Here is a 24,636-nt window from a genome sequence, read left to right on the forward strand (position 1 = left end):
CTAAGGATGGGGTTGATTATGATTTTCCCATTTGTTGGTTCACTCACCAGCTGCCGCAGGTCCAGTCTCGCAGTATGTCCTTTAGGACTGACCAGCTCGATCAATAGTACTACTGTCGAACCACTCTTTCCGGTGAACGTTGAAATCCAGTACCCAGAGTGCATTTTGTGCACTTTTCAACATGGAGGAGCACTGATTCAACAGCCTAAGGAGGATGGTACATGGTAATCAGCAGGAACCTTCCTTGCTCAGGTTTAACCAAAGTCAGTGTTGAGGACTTGCAGGGCAACTCCTTCCCAACTGTATACCACTGTACCACCACCTCACTGGGTCTGTCCTGCCAGTGCGACAGGACATATCAAGAGATGGAGATGATGATGTCTGGGACATTTAAAGTTTGGCTGTGTCAGGCTGTTGCGTGACCTGTCTGCGAGTCTCCCAATTTTGGCAGAAGTCATGTTAGTAAGGAGGACTTTGCAGTGCCAATATAGCTGTTTTTGCTGTTACCATTTCTGGTGACTTAGTTGATACCAGGTGGTCTGTCCTGTTTCATTTCTTTGTTTGAGTGGCTTGCTAGGCCATTTCAGAAGGCCAGAGAGTCAACCACATTGCAGTAGGCCAGACTAAGTAAGGATGGCAGATCTCCTTCCCTAAAGGGCATTTGTGAGCCAGACAGGTTTTTTTTCTGACAATCAGCTCTGGTTTCATGGTCATCATTAGATTTTTATTTCTAGATATTTTATTCAATTCAAATTCCACCATCTGCATTGGCAGGATTTGAACCTGGGTTCCCCAGAACGTTAGCTGAATTTCGTGGATTAATAGTGTACTGATAAAATCATAAGGCCATCGCCTTCCCATGTAGAAATTCCTCCTCATCCCAGTGCTAAAGGGCAAATTCTATATTCTAAGCATATGTCCCTGATTATAGAACCGCCAACCAGGGGAAGCATCGTATCTATGTCCATCCTATCATACCTTGTGAGAACTTTGTTACTTTCACTGAGATCACCTCTCATTCTTCAACAGTCTAGAAAGTACAGGCCAATTTCCACTTACTCTAATGGCAAGTATTAGACAAGGAGACCAAAACTATACACATCATTCAAGGTGTTGTCGCACCAAGACTCCATGCAATTGCAGTAAAACATCTTTACTTCCATACTCAAATTGTCTTGCAATGAAGATCAACGTATCATATCACTTGCCTTCTTTATTGTTACACCTGCATGTTAATGTTTGATGACACCCAGGTCCCTTTGGACACCAACATTTCCCAATCTTTACCATTTAAAACATATTCTGTTTTTCTTTTTTATGGAAGTTTTCACACTTATTCACATTATATTCCATCTTCCATATCTTCATATGTAAATTTAAACCAAATTTAATCCCACCGTAGATTTTTAACCCTGATAAGTAAGAGGTGATGTACCTTAGAAGAATTAACAAAACAAGTTAGTACTCCATGAATGGTAAGACACAAGGAAGCTGAGAGGAACGGAGGGATCTTGAGGTGTTTATCCACAAATCCTGAAAGATGGCAGGTTAGATTAACAGGTTAGTTAAGACAGCATACGAAACACTTCCCTTCATCAGTCATAACGTCGATTATAAGAGCCAGAACCATTATGTCAGATCTATACAGGAGTTTTGTCAGACTACAGCTGGAGGACTGTGTGCAGTTCTGGTCACTTATTGGAAGGATGTGATAGCACTGGAGGAAGTGCAGAGGAGATTCACCAGGATATTGCCTGGAATGGAGCATTTCAGATATGAAAAGATGATGGATAAACTTGTGTTGTTTTCTTTAGAGCAGAGAATGCTGAAGAGGCACTGATTAACATATATAAGATTATGAGGGGCTGGACAGAATAGACAGAAAGCAGCTGTTCCCTTTGTGGAATGGTCAATAAAAAGGGGGCATAATTTTTAGGTGAAAGGCAGGAAGTTTAGAGGTAATGGAAGAAAGATTTTTCACCCAAAGGGTGGTGGTGGTCTGGAATGCACTGCCTGGGAGGGTAGTTGAGGCAGAAAATCTCATGGCCTTTAAAAGTTACTTGCTTAAGCACTTGATTTGTCACGACAAGTGCTGGAAAGTGCGACCAGTATAGATATAATTTAGTTTTTTTTGTCAGTGCTGACTCAATGAGCCAAAGAGCCTCTTCTGTACTAAATGATGCAATGATGAATCTGTATGCTGTGGGAACAGCTGTAACTATTTTGTTTGGTAGTTCTTACAGATGATTGTTTCTATCATTTATTTTTACAGACTTGATTCATTTGATGGGTTGCTTCCATTTGACTTTAAAACACAAGCAGAAAAGTCTGTCTCTAAATATCTAGGTGAGTAAAGAATACTGAAATGAATATGAATGTGGGAAATCTGAAATAACGTCCTAGTCTCATGTGAATTTTACTGATAGAAAAGTGCCCTTGCACTCCAAATTTAATTGCAGGTGTGAAACTGGCAATATAACACCACTTATTGCTGTTGTAAGAAAAGGTAATGTGGATCTTTGCAATCAGCGGGGACTTTAGTTGCCTGACCAGAGGTTCTGGGTTATTCATTTTGCTTTTCTCTCTCTACATAGGTTTGATATGAATTGACCAGCTGCGTTTCTTTCAAAGGAGCGTATTCATTTTGAAGGATAATTGGTTTGATAAATTATTAGAGATTACATGCTGTGACAGGAATAAGAAAAAATGCTTCTAATTTGAGCAAACTACTGTGTGATTTTCAAGTACTAATGGTGGTGACCATGTTAATTCTGCTGTGTGCCACCTTTAACTATAGAAAGTGTCATAATGCTGTCCAGCTGTTCTCCCAGAAATTTGCTTTTCTTAATTGCAATTCTGAAACTGTCAATTTAAGAGGATTATTTTAGACTGTTCTCTCTCGTTAATCTCAGCAATTATGCTTTTCACTTAGGCTGCAGAGATGTCAAAAGTAGACTATGAACTTTGAAAAGCTAAATCACTGAACATAATGCAACAATTTTTTTGTTGGGAAAGAAAAACTTTGAAAATAGAAATGAGGTGTTGCAAGTACAAGTGGATCTGATTATTAGCGTCTGTTGAAAAAAGAACAAGCTAATACCAGATATAAACTGTCTGTTAAATGTGGACACAGTGTCCAAACTGACAACTGAAAAATGTTCAAAACAGCAACCTGTCTTGTTTGGTTACAAATACCGATTGTGCTGTGCATTTCCAACAGATGTTTGTCTTTGTTTTCTATTTTTACTTGAAACTTTAACTGTTTTGTTATCTCACAACAAAATGGCTTTACACTGAGATTTTTAAGCAACTCTTACGTACATAGGCAGGGAACGATTGTTATGATTCCAGCTCATATTATTACCGGACAAGTCAGATCCCAGACAGAAACTTGTTGTGATAGATCATGTTTTGATTTGTTTTGGTTTTAACAAAGTGGTTTCTTGCTGAAGCAAAAACATGCAATGCTGCAGATTTTGCTTTGATGATAAACAAATGTTGATTAAAAGAAAAGAAAATGAAAACAAAAGAAATGAAGGGCAGCTTTTATATAGTATCTAAAGCACACTCCTGGAACAGTACCCAAAACATGACTCGTAGTTTTACCAGAGTCCTTGTATCTAATTTTTAGACTGGACCTGCAGATAGCTCCTTCCTGGAGCTATCATACATCTGAGCTTAAACATACTCATCTTTAAGGAACCTTTTTAACACTGCTGGTCTGGAACTAACAGTAATGCTTCACTCTAAGTTAACCTAGTTCACTATAATCCTTCCCTTCTCAGAAACTAGGGTTTTTTACAGCTATTCTATGCCAAAGGCTTCATAGGACTGTCTCAAAATGCAAAGTAAAACTGAAACCAAAGGTCTGTCTCTTTAAGCTATGGGAATTTTCCTTGATCTTAAATACATGGAGGAAAAGTGGGGTGGGGGGGGGGGGGAGGGGCGGGGGGTGAGGGGCGCGGTGATGGTATTATCGCTACATTATTAATCCAGAACCCCAGGTAATGTTCTTTGAACCCGGGTTCGAAACCCAATATGGCTGATAGCGGAATTTGAATTCAAAGAAGAAGAGACTGGAATTAGAAGTCGAATGATGACCATGAAAACATTGTTGATTGTCAGAAAACCCATCTGGTTCACTCATGTCCTTTAGGGAAGCACAACTGTCTATATGTGACTACAGACCCATAGCAATGTGGTTGACTCTTAACTACCCTCTGGCTTATTAGGGATGGGCAATAAATGTTAGACTTAGCAGTGATTGCAACATCCTGTGAATGAATTAAAAAAATATTAATTTCCCAAAATTTTCAACAAACCTTAAGGCTCCATTATCTACCTTGCTTGGTCTCTTAACAATCTAAGATAAACAAAAATCCATCAGTGATGTGCACAAACCCATTCACTCTAAAGCCAGGCCTCAAAAACTGTTTTAAGCTAAATCACCACAGCTACAGAAATACTTAAAAGTTAATTATTAACTTCAGACACACAGAAAATGTTCAAGTTACTAACTCAATCTAGAAACCTAAACTTGTTATAAATTAAATTAAACGTATACACAAATATACATATATCTCAATCCCACAATTTCCATCACGATAGTTTGCTGCTACAAACCAGTATTGAAGCAGATTTATAAATTATTTTAAATGATATTAGATGCTCACAAAACAGAACTTTTCACTGTACTTAGGTACATGTGACAACAATAAATCAAATCAAAACCAAATCTTTCATGGGTATTATGAAGGTGCTATCTGATTTGGTGTGTTGGCACTGCCAAATAGAATAAATTGGAATGTAAGTGGAGAGAAGCAGCGTGGGACAGCGGTAGAAGGCTCTATATGCAAACGAAACTATATAGGAGGAGCTTAATTCCTTGACATCTAATCGTGCTTACTGCAGATACCCAATGTTGACATTGTGTATTCATTGTGGGGAAACATTCCATTCCACAACATTAATTTGATACCAAGGAACAACTGGCATTTATATAGCACCTTTTAATATAGGAAACATTTCAAGACTTTTCACAGAAGCATTATCAAACAAAATCTGATACCGAACCAGATAAGGTGATTTTAGGACAGGTGACCAAAATATTGCTCAAAGAGACAAGATTTGAAGAGTATCTTAAAGAAGGAATGAAGGTAGAATGGGAGAATTTGAGTGTCATGGGATCTCGAGCAGCAGTGGTGACGGTGATGGAGGGAATTGAGAGCGAGGGAGCTGAGACGTTCTTTGGGACCTCTACTGGCAGGTAGTGATGGAGAGCAAGAGAAGCTGGAGCAGTTGAATAGACTCTTGCTGGAAAAGAAAGTGTGTCTTTAGAAAGAAGGCTGATGAGAAGGAAGACGAGTCAGTCAAAGGAATTCCACAACCCAATGTAACCCACATGGTCATTTCATGTACATAGTGTAAGTAATTCATTGTTTATTCTTAATTTCCCTTCCTCTTTGTAATGATCTGGTGCCAGTGAGTTAACAAATCCCTGCTTCATGATCTTTGAACTGTCCATGTGTGTTCAAACCTTTTGTTATATTTCTGGCCACCATTGTTGTCAGATACAGAGCCCCATCCAATACAGGGCCTTCTCTACTAACCTGATGTTAAACTAGTGAAACCTCCCACAGAAAGCCAGATGGGGGCAAGGTTCCTTCAGGGGGAGGCTCAGCCTTATGTGAAGTGATAGGGACTTGCTCAAAATGAGCATGAAATTTGTCAATAGAGAAGCACTGTGCCTTATTGACACAGGAGCGATGGTGTCTACTGTCACCATTTCATCAGTGAGCATTCCATTGAGGGGTGTGAGCTAATTGATGTCTCCTCCCTCATTGGGTCTCTGCTTTGTAGGGGTTGGCTATATTGAGCTCTTCATTCTGTTGTCAATCATAACTTTTCACAGCCTGTGGTTTCTGGTATGTTTGTGATCCAACCGATACTTTAATGGCAAGAAAAAAGTTGAGAATACCTGTGGTGTTTAGGTTGAACATGTTAACAGATATTCAGACCTCCTTACAAAATGTGTCCTACCATAAGCAGCATATTATGAGGTTGGCAGAGGTTAGTAGCCTTTGACCTTACTCCCTGTGATCAAGGAGTATCAGGCTGCATGGGTCTGCAGAACTGTTTGAGTCGCTGAGAATTGGGCTGTTCTTTTACCTGCCCATACCATCCCTGTTCTTGAAGGCTCATTCCAGCTGCCTCCAACTGGTCAACGTCAGGCCTTGCTAGAAAATTACGTATTGCATGTAGCAGGTTTCTTACTTAGTTTCAGTCTGGGAGCTGCCCTCATCACTGTGAGAGAAAAGGGGAGGGTACCTATGCTGATCGTGCAATTTCAGTAACATAGAATTTTGCCTCCAGCCAGCAACACCAATAAATATCCTTAAGCCTTCTACTGTTGTAGATAGTGAATAAACCAGAAGAGACATCTTAAACCTCATTTCAAAGATGGAAATTGGCAAGTTGGAGACCCAGAGGAGACAGGTTGTTTCTACTCACTGAGTGCGGGGCAACTTTTCAGTAAGGTGACAATGGCATCGGCTATTATGACCTGGTAAGTCAGAGGATTGTGAGTAAAGATGGCTATCTAGTAAAGATTCTTTACCATTGGATCCCATCCCATTGGTGTGAGGAAGTCCAGGACCAATTGCAGAAGTTTCAATCATTTAGATTCTGTAATGCCCATGCCATCTTTATCTGTGTGATAGATAAAACTTTTGATAACCTTAGTTTCCAGTCCCTGTTGGTGTATCTGAATGAAATACTCTTCTTTGGTTCAACATTCAAGAAGACACTTGCAAGACCAGACACTATCTTATCTATTGTTACAGTTTAACTTTGAAAGTCAAATGCCAAATTTTCCAGCCAAAAATACAGGACATTGGGCAGTTTGTTACCAAGGGGGGCATTACTTGCGATGATAAGAAAATCCAAGCGGTAGAAAGGTGGCCCTGGCCTAAGACAGGGAGGAAACTGTGTGGGTACCTTGGTCTGGTGGCATACTATAAGAGGTTTGTGTAAGGCTCTGCACAGTTGGCCGCCCCACTCCATTATTTGCTGAGTAGATCAGACACTGCATGAGTGGTTAAGAAAGGGTGTTCGAAGTTTGATACTTCACAGGCCCTCACGTGGACTCCAGTATTTGAACACTCTATTTCAACCTCAAGCAGAAGTTTGTTACATCATCTGATCTCAGCCATGCAGATTTCCACCTCCTTTTCAGAGTAGGAACTGGCATCAGTTTCATTGGCCTAGGGGCAGTGCTTCCTGTGGACTACCTCCTAGACCTCACCACATCTTCTGATGGGAATGGCTGTGTCAATGAACAAAATGTGGATATTCCTCCAAAATCTGAACATCAGGGATGAAAACAAGATGCAGAAAGTGTTGGACCCTGAACTCCACAGAATCAGCAAGTGGCTGGACATGGGTGGCCATGCTTATGCTGTTGAATCAGGAGCTTGGCAGGAGGAAGGGAATAAATGGTTTACCAAGGGAAGTTTCTTGATTCCAGGAGTCTGATGGATGATGTGGAGGTGAGTAGCTTCCCCAGTGGTGTTGCAGAAACTGAAATGTAAGTGGGTGGTGCCTCAAGTGGAGTTAGATAGTGATGAGGAATCCTGGACTAACTTGTGTTGTGAATCCAGGGGTCATTCATTGTGGGAAGGCCTAATCCTGCCTTGGAACTGGCATAGAGAGGATCTGCTGGGAGGCAGGAACTGAAGCAATAAATTCCACCAATCATACAACATGTGGAGGTCTGATTACTCTCAACATGGATGATCCTCCACAAAGCCTGGATCCTTTGGAAAGTAGTGATGCAGATAAAAAACTGAGAAGGTCTTCCCTAGTAAATGCTCAATCTCACCCTAACCCTTACCATTCGCCCAGATCAATGGTCATGAAGAGAATGCTTATATTAATGTGGAGTCAAGTATATTAACCATCACAGCTCATTGAACCTGCTCATCACACAACTGCTTAGCATACAGTCATTGTGAGCTATGTGCAGTTGCTGGCACAGCAAGCCTCAAGTAGGGAAGTATGTAACAGGACCTCCAGCAGCAAGTGATGATGATGATGGAGGCATTGAACAAAGGAATTGAGCAGTTCTCCGGGGCTTCTACGAGCAAATGGGCCAGCTAGAGCAGTTGAATAGACTTTGCTGGAATTGGGGAGAGAGGTCAGACAAAAGAATTCCTTATCCCAATGCAATCGACACAATCATTCCATGTATACAGTGTAACTAGTTCCTAGTTTACCCTTAATTCCTCTTCCTAGTGCCAGTGGAATAAATAATCCCTGTTTAATAATCTTTGGGGATCATCCATGTATTTAAATCTCTTGTTACATTTGGAAAAGAATTCCAGGCCTCTAGAGGCTATACAGCTGAATGCATAGTGGCCAATGTTGCAGTAATAAACATTGGGAACATATAGGGTAGTGATGTGCAGGCAACTTGGAGGGTTCTGGGGTTGATGGATTTGACAACAACGATGTACATTTCAATATTGGAAGCATTGCCAGTTGGAAACCAGTGTAGGTCAGCAAGCAAGGAGTGATGGACAAATGGGACTTGGTCAAGCGAGGATACAAACAGTAGAATTTTGGATGAGCTCAAATTTACAAAGGGTAGAAGATAGGAGATTGTTCAGGAGAATCTTGGAACAGCGAACTCCTGATATAAAAAAACGTCAATTAAATTTTCAGTAGCAAGTGAGCTAAGCTGTCTTTTAATCCTGCTAAGAACAAGAAAAACCCAAGTAATTTTTTAAAAATTCAAATGTAAAGAAGTTGGAATGCACCTTGGATTTCTCTATTAGTGTGTTTTATTAATTTGCTATATACTTAATACAAAACCAGTTTTAACGTTTATTTGCATTTTGTTCTGATTCTCCCAGTGAATCTGCTGTCTATGGAACTTACATATTTTACCAGTGGAATCCTGTTTGCAATAATAGTCAAGAAGCGGGTGTGGGACTATTCAATCACAGTTACACTCGTCCACGTCATACTGAGCTCTGCAGGTGAGTGCTCAATAACTCTGGACAAACCAGGCTTTCTGATAAAACCTATGACGAAATAATTGCTTGATGGTACAGAACTTGGATCATTGCTAAAAGGAGAGTTACACCCTTCAGAAGTAGGACATAAGAAACAGACTGGAGCACAGGGATGTCATTTTTTTATACAGTCTGAGAAGAAGATGCTAATTGTTTTGGCAATCATTGGCATGGTGATGCAGTAAGACCAGTTAGCTATCAATCTTAGTTCTTAGACCAGACATGTACATTCTGATTGGTCAGAGTGTTGCTGTGAGAATGCAGCTGAGGTTGACAGTCTCCAAGGCCTGTCTGTTTCCATGAAAAAGTGTAATGTACGATTTCCTTTGTCCAAATAAAACAGGGTCCTTTGTTAATCAAATCGTCACTCACTGTATACCTCAAAAAATCATGAAAGGGCCTGTGTTCACCACTTTGGCCCTGAACAGTACCCAGTCTACCTGAGATTATACTGAAAAGGGAAGATGTCTGAAAAATTAGAACAGGTGAAGCTAGCTGACTTGTGTTATTACCGTAGTGTAAACCCGAGTGGTTTTTCTCCACTAACAGGATGAAGCCAGATGGATGTTTTACTTACCGTATGTCAGGTAATGTGATATTAGTTTCAGTGCATTGTGCTGCATGTAGACTTTATGTTCCAATGACCTGTGGACTGTATCAAATGACATTCCATTGACCATTCGCGTAGGCAACCTGCTGATTTGCCTCAACCATTTTCATGGCAACATCCTGCCAATCAGAGTCTACCTATCTTGTCTGAAAACTATGATTGCTGGCTAACTTTTTGTGCTGCATTTCTGTCAACAATGGCCCATCCAATCAGTACCTTCTTTTCATACTGTATAAATTGGTGTCCTTTTATTCCTTCTCTTTTTTGTGTCCTAGTCCTGGTGAGTGCTAGAATAACACGGTCTGTTACCACAAACAACCCATTGTCAGCTACGAATGGTCCCCATTTGCAGCTATTGATTCTCGTAGACCAACCTCTAACCATTCCTTTGTTTGCCTAGTCACTATTTTCTCTCTCTTGGGGCTTTATTTTCAATTATTGTTTCCTACTCCCCATCCCCCTATATATATGTAAACCTCTTCTGAATTAAAATCAGTTCTGAAAAAGGGTCATTGGACTGAAATGTTAACTCTGCTTTCTCTTCACAGACCTGTTGAGTTTCTCCAGCAATCTCTTTTTGTTACCCATTGTTTTATGTCTGTCTTTGTTTGTCTGTACATGTTTGTAGAGTGAGTTTTATAATGAGGTTAGAGTTTTAACTAGTACAGTTATATGTTAATGGTTTCTGATTATTTGCTTTTTTGCTAGAATCTGTTTATTTGTAATTACTTGTAATTTGAGTGCAGAAACACGGTCCATTGTCTGTCAAACTGGGTCTTTTAGATAAATTTGAGCAATTTTGAGTATTTTTATAAAATCTTTAACTTTTGTGATGGCACCAGGAATAACAGAGGTTGATTTCCAGCACAGTACCCCAGTGAGGCGTAATACTTTTCTTAAGCATAGCAGATTTTCTGCTGAACTGTTCTCTGGTCAGCTGAGCGGGAGCTAATCACAACATTGTTGTCAAGCAGTCTTTCTTTAGTCTAGAATCTATCAATTCTGTGGTGCCTACTTTTTGCTCTCACTGTTCCCAGAAAATGCAATATTTTATACAACTCACAATGTACTCCATGATTTTTAAAACTGCAGCCATCTCTTTGCACAGTCTCCTTGGTTTAAAGCAGTATTCTTTTAGTCCACAGTCCAAAAACAAAAGAAATAAAGAGGTGTGGACATTACATACTCCTCTGAAGTGCATGTGTTACAACATTAAAAGAGCTACAAAAATAAATGTTGCTGTGTAGGTTGTAGAGACAGCAAGGGCGGAGGCCATGGGGGGTTTTTGAAAACAGTAACAAGAATGTTAAAACTGAGGCTTGATTGTGTGTTATTGTGTGTTCTGTTGTGTTGGGGTATGGAGGCAGGGTTGATTAGCTCAGTTGGCTGGATGGCATGTTTGTGCAGAGTAATGCCAACTGCATGAGTTCAATTCCCATACTGGCTGAGGTTACCAGTAAGGACTCTCCTTTTCAACCTTTTCCCCCATCTGGGATATGGTCACCTCTGGTTAAACCAGCACCAGTCATCTCTGTCTGAGAGAGCAGTCCTATGGTCTGGTAAGACTATGATGAATTTATCTCTACTCTGTTGGGCTACACGTTACTGTGCCAACACAGTCTTCATTGAGAACTACTTGGGATTTAATGATATTTTCTGATCTTATTTCCAATAAAATCCTCTTTACAATAAAAGCTCAGCACTATTGAACCAATGCTTAACCTTAAATATCAGTAAATAATTCTAGGCCAACATACATTAGTAATTTTGCCAATTTTCCATGTTGTCAAGGTCTGATGTCCTTTTGGACCTGTCTCCCATCTTGGTAACTCCCACCTTTTCAGTAACTCCTGGGTTTTATTTCAATTGCAGTGATGGCTGAGTTTCCATTAGCGTGGCAGTGGTGGTTGGCTTTGGGTAAGTCTGAGCAACCTTTTCTTAAGAATTTTACAAACCTGTGATGGGCTATTTAGCCAAATCTCCAACCTATAAGCAGTGAATCAGCTTCTGGGGCTGAATGAATTTTCCTTTATAGTTCTAAAGCGATGAAGTGCACATTTACATAAATTGATCTGTCAATGTTAAAACTGAAAGAAGCACAAAATATGAAGGGAGCAGCAACAGCAACAACTTGCATTTATTTAGAGCCCGTAACAAAGAAAAATGTCCCAAATCAGGTCCCAAGAGTGAAATTTGACACCGAACCAAATGAAGAGCAATGAATTTAAGTCTTAAGCAGTAAAGCATTCTTTTGTGGGTTTAAAGAATTCCAGGTTTGCCTGGGTGTTTTGCCAGGCTCTGTCAAGTCATAACAAAATGTAAATCTGGAAGAGGGAATTGTGGGGGGGCGGGGAGGGTACGTTTGGCTCATTGAGCCACTCCAAGGGGATGACAAAGTGCCACTTTCCATGGGATTTCCTTGATTGTGATTAAATCATTAGGGAAGGCCCAGTTTGAATTATTTTTGAAGAGAATCAGCTAGAGCAGTTGTATTAACTTTGCTAGTACTCTGCTGCAGATTTCCAGAGATCAGGAACCTCGCCAGCTATCACTTACAAATGATGGTTTCACAGTCTGTTCTGAGTGGTTATGGTTTAGTATCTACCTCCTTCCCATATTGTATTGGGCATGATACTGTTTTGTGTTATAGATTCATTGTGGTCATGCAGCACGGAAACAGACCCTTTGGTCCAACCAGTCCACGCTGACCATAATCCCAAACTAAACTAGTCCCACCTGCCTTCGCTTGGTGCAATTCCTTCCAAACATTTCTTATTCATGTACTTATCCAAATGTCTTTTAAACATTGTAACTGTAGCCACATCCACCACTTCCTCTGGAAGTTCATTCCACACACACTCTGTGCAAAAAAGTTGCCCCTCATGTCTTTATTAAATCTTTCTCCTCTCACCTTAAAAATATACCCCAGAGTCTTGAAATTTCCTCTAGGAAAGAAAATACCCTAGGAAAAAGCCATATGCCATTCACATTATCTATACCCCTCATGATTTTATAAAACTCTATAAGGTAACCCCTCGACCTCCTACACTCCAGTGAAAAAAGTCCCAGCCTATCTAACCTCTCCTTACAACTCAAACCCTTCATTCCCTGCAAATCTTTTCTGAACTGTCTCCAGCTTAATAATATCTTTCCTATAACAGGGTGACCAGAACTGGATGCATTATTCCAGAAGAGGCCTTGCCAAAATTCTGGACAACCTCAACATGACGTCCCAACTCCTATAGGTCTGAGCAATGAAGGCAGGTGTGCTAAATGCCTTCTTAACCACCCATCCACATGTGACGTAAACTTCAAAGAATTATCAACCTGAACTCCTAGGTCTCTCTGTGCTTTAACAACACCCAAGGCCCTACTTTTAATTATTTAAGTCTTGCCCTTGTTTGTTTTACCAAAATGCAATACCTTGCATTTATCTAAATTAAACTCCATTTGCCAGATTTTGGTGTCATCCTACAAAATAACACAGCCTATCACATACTTCCTTTACAATTAGTTCTGAGGTATGTTATTGAAGCATACTAAACTCATTATGCACTATCACTATTTGTGAATTAGAAATATCATATTTGGAACAGTGACAAGAATAAGCACTTTAATGATATTTTGCTCTTTCTGCAGGTGGTGGCTTGTTGATGATGATCTGTAATGGCCAGCTAGTGGCACACTTTGTTTGCCAAAACAATCCTGCTTACTCTTCGAGTAATCTTTGAGAGAAAATGATCAAACGTAGCCACAAAAATCAAATGTTCAGGATAATTTCCCTGGCTGCATGACCTGCTAACAAGCCTGCAGTGATTTTAGTGGGACGAGAAAACAAATCCTCCATCAGAAATATTTAGCGTTAAACGTTTGAAAATCACAGCTTGTATTTTAAATGTCAGACGTTTTACCAGAAAAGGTCTGTTTTTCACACAAAAGCCAAGTGGATCATGGGCAGCTTAAAAGAAAGACTACTATGATTTTAAAACCAGATCTTTCTCGATTTCTCCAATATTCTTTGAATTTTGATCATTGTTGCTTTGCAAAGGTAGTTCCATTGAAGGCACCAAGCAAGGAGGTAATTTTAATTTTGTCCAATTCTGTGTGCAACACATCTGGTTGGAAAATGTGGTATCTAACCTGCATGGTAAAGCATCAGAATTAGTGCAGCAGTACTATGTCAGGAAGTAATTGGGACCTCTTAAAAACATGTCTGATCAGGTCTTTATATGAGTAATCCAACTGTACAGTATTAAAATGAAAACCAAAAGAGAATATAGTGTGTTAGGCTTAAAGAACCATTTGAGAATTAAAGGATCTCTTTAAAGATAACTCAGAAGCAAATTTTCTTTATGCTGAAAAAAAAGTTCATGCATTGTAAATAATAAATAGGTTTAAAATAGAATCTAAGAACTCCCAAAAATATTAATTCACAGTATTCATATAAAATATGAAAACTAAAATCTGTTATTTTCCCACTAGGTAAAGAAATTGTATGCTCTCAAAAGGTTAAAATGTTTAATATTTACCTTTGATGGGGGACATGACTATGCTTTTCAGGATTTTTAACCATTTTTATTGCATTTGTTAAATCATTCAATGATCAATGTCTTCCTTTACTTTTAAAGTGTTAATAGGTAATATATGGATTTCTAACAAATTCAGTTTTAACATTAAAAAAAAGTCCTTCAAGTTGAAAATTTTTTACCATATTCTGGATTTAATGCAATTGATTTCTTTACTGTCATGGATCGACAACTCTACCTTGTCTACTGAGTTTTTTTTAATGTCTTCAACATTATAAAATAAATTATTTTTGATCAATTTGTTTGGACAAACTATATGCCCAAGGCAGGTGGAACTCAAATCCTGACCTCCTGGCTCAGAGCTGGAGATGCTATTACTGTCACAGACACGGGAAACTGTTCAGTTGTTAGTTTGAGTTTAGCTTTGCAAAGTTGGCAAGCTGCCAGCTTTTATAGTATTTTGGTAGTTCTTGCTTTGGCATTCTGACACAGTATATTGTAGAATTCACCAAGTTTTAGCTATCTTTATCGATATTACATGTGGGCTGATTATCTTACCCTTTATCTGTCCTGAAGAGAATTTTTTGTTGTTGTTGGATTATCATTTAAATATTGATGGTGGGGGAGTGGTGTTGGTCAATGGTTGCTAACTAAACAATATTTTCTTTTACTATTGACATCAAATTTATACAATGTCTTGTGCAGATATACGGGAACTCAAGACTGGAAAAACTGGATGCTTATTCACTGTTGAATTTGAGAGTCACCTGGATGTATTAATGTTCAATAAAAGGCATCTTGAATTTCCATTACACTTTTCTTTTAAATGTGAGTCTGCAAGACTAAAATATAAATAAACTAAAGAAGTAAAAATGGAACATGTAAAAATGTATGTCAGCTCAATCCATATCTGAAAGTTAAAGGTTTTATAAGTGTTCTTCTAAATTTATTAATTTTATTTTTCATGATTTTCAGAACATACTAGTGTATTTCAAACTACGTCAAAGGTGATTGAAAAATTAAGTCTACTCAGTTTTCTATTGTAGCCACATCCCACTATTTTTGGACTCATTTTTATTTGGATTATGAAACCATACCTTATATTTTTATGAACCACGTTTGGAAATAATATGAAAATTAGACCCTCTTTAGTTCTAATAGGAAGAATATTTCTGTCATATATCCAATTGACATAGAAAACATGGCATATTGAAAAAACTATAAAATAAGGACAAAATATGAGTTGTGAATTTAGGCTCCTGGTACAGGAAACTGTTCAGTTGATAGTTCTAGTTTGGTTTTGCAGTGTTAGTAAGCCAGCTTTTATTGGATTTTGGTCGTTCTCGATTGGCACTCAGACAGGGTAGATGTAGAATTCACCAAGTTTTAGCTATCTTTAAAATGACCAATGCAACAATCTGCTTCCATAGCTAAGTCCAGACTTTCTGTGAACTGAAAGGAAACATTCTTGAACTAAAAAAAAACTATCTTTATTGATTCTATCATACACCGCTGATTTCTTTCGACAAATTAAATGCTGAGAGAATATATGTTTTAGATTATAGGCAAGAAAGAAAAGTTTTATTTTAAAAATAAAGTCAAATAACACTGTGTAAAAATCACACTGGGTTCATTTAACTTACAAAACCTGTGACAAAACAATAAATGTTTCAAAGATCTTGGAAAAATACTTAATTTGGACAAATTATGGTAAGATAAAGTCTAAATGTAAAACTGGATATCTGAGTTTTTCAGTAACACCAGATTACAGTTAACAAAGAAATTGAAATCTATTAAAGGAGCTAGAACACCAACTTTTGTTATGTACTTCTTGATGCTTTAAAGATCAAGGTGCGACAGACAAAAATTGAGAGTTACTTGAGGCTGAATAGATGTAAAATATGTTTTACAATGATGGACCTGTCATCAAATTAGTTCCATAGCTACCAGGGAGTTTCTTTGTGTGCCAATCTTTAAACATTCTGTTATCTTCAGGATGAGTTAAAGCAGGATTGTAAGCAGGAGACACCACAAGTACAGATGATCAGTTAATGGTTTGTTCTATTTTCCCTTTCAAACAGTAGCTAAGCTCTCACATGTCTAAGATGACAATACTAAATTTATTACAAGGTTGTCTATGTGCAAACCATTCAAAATATGGCAAAGATATCTTCCTTGAAGATACCAACACATCACACAAATATGCATTTAGGCAAAAACAAACCCCTTTCTGCACCAGCTAGAGAAACTATTTCAGGATTTGTCCTTCTTAACCCACTAAAAGCAACAGCAACGGAAGGCAATGGCTTAGTGGTATAATCACTAGACTATTAATCCAGAGACTGAGTTAATGTTCTGGGCTCCTACATTTGAATCTCACCATGGCAGATGGTAGAATTTGTATTCAATAAATTATCTGGAATTAAGAGTCCGATAATGGCCATGAAATCATTGTCGGTTGTCAGAAAAATCCATCTGGTTCACTGATGTCCTTCAGGAAAGGAAACTCCTTACCTGGTCTGTGATTCTAGACTCACAGCAATATCGTTGACATTTGGATATAGATGATCCCCAAAATAGAGGGATGTGAGTAAGGATTGAACAGGATTGGGCTTTTCTCATTGGAATTAAGAAGAATGAGGGTGATCTCATTGAAATGTTAAGTATGTGGGTACAATTACAACGTTTAAACGACATTTGAATAAATACACGAATAGGAAATGTTTGGAGGGATATGGGTTGGGAGCAGGCAGGTGGGAATGGTTTAGTTTGGGATTATGTTTGGCATGGATTGGTTGGACCGAAGGGTCTGTTTCCTTGCTGTATGATTCCATGATTCTCTGCTCAGTTAATGTTGGATGTCAAGTGTATCCTTGCAAACTCGTTTGTATTTTCTGAGCAATCTCACTACATCTCTGTTTTGATCTTTCTCCAAATATGAAAATACAGTGTCTAAATTGTCAAATACTTCTGCATTTGTGAATCTAAAGTAGTGAGTTCATTTTGGGAATGATTCAACTCTCTTTGGCACTTATCCTTCTTTCTTCTATCTTCCTGTAGTAGACTCAATACTTGACACACCTGTACATTGTCATCATCTTCTCTATGATAGTACTATTTTAACATTGTCACATGACATTATCAATTCTCCTTTCTAGGATTATCAATTAAATATAGTAATTCACTAACCCCTTTAACTACTTTGTAAGGACTAGTGAACTTTGCTTTCAGTGGCTCATCTACTTCTTGATGTCATCAAGATGGCGGTGGAGTAGGGTTCCTGCACCGGGGCTCGTCTGCTCTGATCTCTTTTCTTCCCATTTTTTTCTTGTTTTTTTTTTCTTTATAATTACTTCTCTTTATTGGTCATGGTAAGGAATCCCAGTGCAACTCAAGTGGGCCTGGCGTGGACCCAGCAGCAGTGGCGAGCAAGCTCCTACTTACTTTTCCAGGGTGAGCACAGGACTTGGGATCAGAATCCGTGGCTGCTACATTGACAGAGGTGATGTCAGTAAGGTAGGCCCAGTGACAAAAAATGGTGCCAGAGGATTGGCATCATCGTTGTTATTTGGGTCTGGCGCTTGCAACGGGGAAGTGGTAGCAGAAGGGTATTACAACAACATCAAATTGGGCCCAGCGGCAAGAGATGTGACTCTGACGTTGGCAGGTCTAGTGTAGCTGATGGCGAGGTGGTGGCGGAGGAGAATCCTCGCAGTGGCAAAAGATGGCACCTGAACAGGACAACTTCAATGTTGGTTGGCTCCAGTGTAGGTGGCGGAGAGGCAGTAGAGGAGGGATGGCAATACAGGCGTCATTGCTGATGAGCTGGTTCAGGAATCTCTTTAGGCTCTATCTTTTTACCTTTTTCTTATTACTAAAACTATTCAAATGGCATCGGATCATGGCAACAGTGAAAAAGCTTTTCACTGTATTTTACTGTTTTTCTCACTGTAAAATATATATGTCAATAAAATCATTTATTCATCCATTCATTCCCCTTGTAAAGGGCAAGAGTACAAAAGCTTCATCTCCTGCTTTGAAATTTTTGGTGTGCCCACTCTTTCCTTTCATTTTGGGTAGTTTTCAGACCTTCCTGCACAACTCTATATGCTCCTGTTAATCTTTTGAGAAATGTGGACATATTCTCGAACATTGAATAAGAGGTGCTGCTCCTCCAATTTGCAGGTGGCGTCATTGTGACGTTGGAGGAGGCCATCCCACACACTGGAGGAGCAGCACCTTATATTCCACCTCAGGAGCCTACAGCCCAAAAGCCTAAATGTGTATTTTACCAGTTTTAAAATCTCCCTACCCCCAGCCTCATTCCATGACCAACCCTTCCTCTCATCCCTGCCTCCTTGACTTGGCACAACCTGTCCATCATCTTTCCCTTCTATCTGCTCCTCCCACCTCATTCACTGATCCCCACCACTCCCTATCTGCACTCACCTATCACCATCCCACCTATCTTCCCCAGCCCCACCACTCCTCTCTGTATTCTGAGCTCCGTCCCCCATCCCTCCATCAACTCCCCCCCACCCCAAAGAAGGGTCCCGACCTGAAATGTCAACTTTCCTGCTCCTCCGATGCTGCCTGGAATGTGTTCCTCCAGCTCCACACTGTGTTATCTCTGAATTCTTCCACTACCATTTTAGTTTTGATTGCTCTTAATGGAAAGGCTCTGGAAATTAAGTCGTCATATCTGTGAATAGTAAGGATATATTCAATTCTGGCTTTTGTTTTAGGTACAGGTCCTAATGGTTCCTCAAAAATGGAATTAGGGGTGTTGCTTTCATTACAACTTGACAAGTATGACATTTTACAAAAGTACACCATATCTTTATGCAATTTTGGCTGGGTAAAATACCTGTTTGTGAATGCCTGAGTTTTTAGTATCCCCACATGCCTTGCTATGGGAATTTCATACGCTAGTTGCAATATCTCCCTTTGTTAGCTGGGCAGTATGACTACCTAATGTACAACTGACCATTCTTCACCATGCAGGTCTATGAGGGCATCTCCACTTACTCATCAGCACTCCATTTTTCAGATAATAGCACTCCTGAACTCCTTTGGCCTCTACCTCAGTATGAGATGACTGTGCTAATCTGATTAACTCAAGATCTTTTTTTTTTGCCATAATTGGAATATCATACCAAACACTCCACTTGGATTATCTTCATCCTTTAGGAAAGATTCAGATGTCCTTTCAGTTGCTTGTGGTGTCACATCAAACCTCATTGTTGGATTATTTTTAACCATTATACTAATTACTATACACAGAGGAAAGACGTCAGGAACCTGTTCCTGTAATTGTTTTGTTTCTTGTACCTCCTTGGCCATTGTGTAATTATGGGTGAAGTGACTATTTTGTCCATAGGTAATGTTTTTGTTACTCCAACAATTACTTCTCCTGATAACAGATCACAGTTCTACTTTATATAATGGAACTGAAAGATATTCTCCACCAATCCCGTTTACTGATACCTTAGCTCCCATTGAACTCTCTGAAGGAGTAATCAAGTTCTTCTCCAGTAAAAATGATTGCATTGGGCCTGTTCCTTTCAGTATGGTTGTGGGTTTAGCTATCTCACCTGAAGAAAAAGGAGTCGACAACAATGTGCACACCTTCCATCTACTTTACACATTTCTTTACTACTTACAGTATTCACCTCAAGCCTTTTCATTAGACTTAAAGCTACAACTTGGTCCACGGTATTATCCTTTTGTGATAACCTTCTCTGACTTATAATTCTCTTAGGTCTACCTTGCAACCTCCAACGTTCCGAATGCACATGGCCCAACTTTTTGCAACAGAAATGTTTAAACTTCTGAATTTCACTTTCACCCTCAGCAATTTCCTCCTTAATCTGAGGAGGAGTTCACAGAGCATTCCCCATGTCCATTCTCTATCCTGGCTACCTGCCTTCCCTTCACTCTCTCACTTTTTTTATTCTTCTCAAATTGCTGAGGGTGATGGAAGAAAGGTTTATGGATCAGTGCATAATCATCAGCCATTATAACTTCCTGTCTTGCTGTTGCTACCCTTTGGTCTTCTACATGAGTTTGATTACAGAAGGTAAGAAAGTTCTAAATTCTTCGAAACAAATAATTTCTCTGAAAGCATTGTAAGTATTTTCAGCCTTTAATGCTCTTATCAATCAATCAAAATTATTTTGTTTAACTCTTTCAAACTCAGTAGAAGTTTGTCCAGGCTGTTTCTGAAAGCTCCAAAACCTCTTCCTGTATTCTTCTAGGACCAACTCAAATGTGCTTTTCACTTCTTCATAATCCCTACAGCATTCCTCCAAAAGGGATGCATGAATCTCTAGTGCTTTCCAGTTAATTTACTTTGCATGGGCAGGTCAATTCCACTTTTGGCCACCTAATTTGTTTCGCTATTTCTCAAACAATCCTTGGAATTCCAGATTTTTAAGTTCTAACTCTCTTTGGAATTCCATCTCCAGTTTTTTTCATTTCCATTTGCCTGAACTGTATCTCAAGGTTTGCTGATGCATCCAATGTTCTACCTGTACCAGCAGGCCTCTCAATTTCCATTAAACCTGGCTGTTTCATTCCTAAATCTATAATGACTGCCTTTTTAGCTTGCTCTGGCAACTTTGTTTTTAGTCTGCTGCCTAACTCTGCTAGTTTAGTTTCACTCACAACTGTACTAGGGAAACTTCAGACATTTTCAAAAACTCTCTAACAATATTCAGTGCCATTTTATGTATGAGTACAAACTTGGTGACTACCCACTCGAAATGCCAAAATCCAATTTCAGACCTACATTATGTATTTCAAAAATACAGGCCTTCAGCCCTAGTTATGGTATGTCATTGAGACAGACAGATGAACCAAATCAGCCTTTCTACCACTGTATTCACAAAACAGTCGAATTAAAACCTTCAAATGCCCTTAAAATTGCACCCAATGATTTCTCACCAGAGTTTTGAAGAACTAATCCCATACTCTGCGAATAATCAATTCCAGACACCAGTTTTTATCTTAAACAAAAGTCTTAGCAATACAGTAACTTTATCAGAGCAAAATTAAACAAAATAATCTAATTAATTTCTATGCTTTAAATCCAAAAGCTCTTTGTTTTCACCCTCATGCACACAAAGGACAGACAGACAAACAAACACAATTAAGGGATTAATAAAAGAAAATAACAACATTGGCCAGATTATTTAAGTGGTTTTCACGATGGGTTTTGAATGGACCTCGCAAATGTTAAGTCTGATCTCTCTCTCTCTCTGCACTTTCTCTGTGGCTGTAACACTGTATTCTGCTACCCTGATGCACTTTGTGTGGTGCAATCTGCCTTTATACCATGCAAAACAACACTTTTCACTGTAACTTGGTACATGATGACAATAAATCAAGCCAAAAAACTCAATTCTATATACACACGATTTCTAAGTTGATTTTCTGAAGACATCAGTTAATGCCACCTTTTCCAGTTCACTCTGATAAATTCAATGAGACTTATAACTTAGTTTCTATTCTCTGAAATTCCAATAGCTGATAATGGGAGGTTACGCAGAGAGCTTTCATACTGCCACATCAACAGCCAAACTCCTTCTCCCAAAAAACACAGTCTAAAACCCAGTTCAGACTCTGGCCTCTCCCTGTCAGACTGACCGTCTCCCCATGAGGTCACAGTTACCATTCAACATCTGCCATTTGCTGGAGCATAAGGTCTTTCCCAGACTTGCTGGAAGCAATTCCAAAGGTACTGACCTTGTTAACAGCCAAATATCTGCTATCTGTTTAAACATTCTGCTGTCCTTTGATGTTTAAGTGTCTGTAGAGCATCTTGCTCAAGAACCAACCTGCAACTAACTTTTGGGCCAGGATTCTGAAACAAACACACACCAACTTGTTTATTCTCTATTTTTTCCCCACAAACTGTTGCCTATAGTCCAAAGGTCATCTTCAGCTCACAATTCTCATTTCATCAAGAGTTCTAACACAATTATAAAACATTATGAGGAAGATGTCAGGAATTTTTTTACGTGTTCTTCTGTTCTGAAAGATGCTCAGAAATGAAAATATTTATTTTACGTGCACAAAAATATAAAAAGCACTGCAAAGTCATAAGTCACACGAGATCTCTTAATTTTCATCTGAAATGTATTTGTTGTGTGTGCCTGACACTTGGAATGAGATTTTTGTACGTAAGCAAAAGTTTGCTCTGAAGCTCACACAAGAGGAACTAAGAATCAGGAATATGGAGCAGGAGTTAGTCATTCTACCTTTCAAGCTTGCTCCACTGCTCAATACAATATAATCCCAGTACTACTCGCCAAATGAGATCCCAGAATGAAACCTGACTTAATAGATCAGTTCTTTTTAATTTAGTTACTCAATGTGATGGTTAACCACTGAGACATATTCCCAGGAGAGGAATTAAACATCAGCCACAGTTCCTGCTCCTGTTCACAAGCCAGGAACCTTTGTTGGACTAGGTACCAAATAATACAGCATTCTCAGTGCGAACAACTCAATGAGTCTCACCAACTCAGCTCATACACACCCGCTGGAATTTGACAGCAATGGGAGTATAACCTGGAGAAAGTTCGTATTTTCAGAGGGGAAACTACCTCCTCTCTTCCTTTAACATGTCTCTTAAAGCCTACATTCTTGAACAAGCTTTTGACAATCTTTCTGAGTATATCCTTGTGGAGGTTAGTATTAAATTTTGCTTGTTAATGTCCTTGTTGACAAGGGGAGGGAGAACGGCTGCATCAATTTCCACTCTTTGTTTGACTGCAACAGGTTCTTTTCAAGAAGAGAATATACTTGCCAATTCATTGAGTATTTAACCGTTTCCATGCTGTGACTGTGAAAGATCACCTTGAGACGTTTTGAAAAAAACTGAAATTCATTGTATTTCACCTAGTGTAAGTAAAATACAAAAAAATGCTCCCACTTTCTCACACACGTGCACTCAGGTTCATGCACACAGATGGTTTATAAAGTGACAGAATAAGTTAAGTGATGTTTTAAAGTCCAACAAATACTTGAGTTCTACGGATACTGCAGTTTGATGATTTGGTTGGATCTGGGCTGAGATCAGTGGAACCAGGATTCAGAACTGAGTCAGGTGAAGGATGCTTTAGGTTGATCTAGTTTTTCTTTTGGAGGCAGCAACATTTGTGTTGATTATTAAAAATGTCTCTGCCTGTAGTGTGTGGATAGTAAAACAGCACATGGGATTTGGGATTGTGAAATGGGTGCAGAGAGAGGGCATGTACTCTGGAATCTGATGCCTTCTGTATATTTTCTTTGTTCTTGGGAGTATTAGGTTTTGGCATTGGAACCAGTTTTGATCGTGCGACCAAATGATCAAGACTTCTATTGCTCACCCAAATAATTCCAAGTTTGAAGCCACACAATGATGACTGCTTGGTGACTGTTCACACCTGCAATTTTCTGAGTTAAGTGTCAAACTGAGAGGCATTGAGCCAGATTTTCTAGTGAGTGGTAAACCCATGCAGAGTTACACACTTTGGCTGTATTTTTTAATGAAAGAAGGGTGCTCAGTATTTCTAACAGGAGATTCCACTCAGTTCTCCATCAGAAATGCAGAAGCATAATTCCATTTGGATAGTTCTTTCGTAGTGAAGAACATCAGAGTCAACAAGCCACTCCTCCCTATCATTGCAGTCAGCTGCTGTAGTCTGAAATTTACAAGTCCAAGACAGCCATTTTGACAGGTGCTGTGAAAGGTAAGTATGTAAGGTGTGATATATTTGGATGCTTGGAGGGTTAGGTTAGTGAGTAGGGTGCCAGATAAGTAGGGTGCAAACAGGGAAATTAGGATGCCAGATAGTTAAGAGGTAGCATGCTAGCTAAGTAGGTTGCCAGGTTGGTAAGGGTAAGATTCTAGTTGGGTAAGGTGCAAGCTAGGGTAATTGTAATTTGGCAAAGATGTAGTTAAGTGTTCAGGGTAATTCGGGGTGGACTGGAGAAATCAAGTCTAATGGGGAGACTAGTGTTTGGTCTGAGGGGTTTGGGTCCAGCAGTGAGGAATTAGGTTGGGTCCAGCAGAGGATTGGAGACCGGCACAAGCTGGTCCGACTGTACAGTGGGCAAAAGAGATTAGATGTCCAGTGGCAGGAGTGTCAGGTTGGGTCTGACAGTGGGATGAGGAGGGGTCAGGGCTGGTGCTGGTGGACTGTGGGTGGGGTAGAGGTCATTTTGGGGAAGTCAGGTCTGATGGGACTGGGGCTTGAGTGCAGATTGGGGTGGGGTTGTCAGTTCCAAGGGTGTGTCAGGTCCTAGGAGAAGGGGATATCTGCACAGGTGGGGGTGGGGTTCTAGGACATAATGGAATTGCCAGGCAAAATGTTCAATTTCCCACGCAATTCTTTGAGGATTCTGCAGGGTCGCTATGCATATCTCTGATCTATACTCA

The 24,636-nt window shown here is 39.4% G+C and overlaps 1 protein-coding gene across 2 annotated transcripts in view; it reads left to right on the forward strand.

Annotated features, from left to right (window-relative positions):
- LOC109938660 (transmembrane protein 244-like) overlaps window positions 1-15,071 on the forward strand; it is a 38,180-nt gene extending 23,109 nt beyond the window's left edge. Inside the window, exons 3-6 of one of the 2 annotated variants that reach the window (XM_048612876.1) lie at window positions 2,273-2,346; window positions 8,913-9,038; window positions 11,557-11,601; window positions 14,916-15,071. In XM_048612876.1, coding sequence (XP_048468833.1) covers window positions 2,273-2,346; window positions 8,913-9,038; window positions 11,557-11,601; window positions 14,916-15,067 — 397 coding nt within the window. In that variant the 3' untranslated portion in view covers window positions 15,068-15,071. Of the gene's footprint in view, window positions 1-2,272; window positions 2,347-8,912; window positions 9,039-11,556; window positions 11,602-13,323 lie in introns of both variants that reach the window. The other variant, XM_048612877.1, reaches the window with a different exon arrangement.
- Window positions 15,072-24,636: the final 9,565 nt, after the last annotated feature.

This window comes from Rhincodon typus, chromosome 27 (assembly GCF_021869965.1).
Source record: "Rhincodon typus isolate 14 chromosome 27, sRhiTyp1.1, whole genome shotgun sequence".
In the NCBI taxonomy this organism is placed as follows: Eukaryota; Metazoa; Chordata; class Chondrichthyes; order Orectolobiformes; family Rhincodontidae; genus Rhincodon; species Rhincodon typus.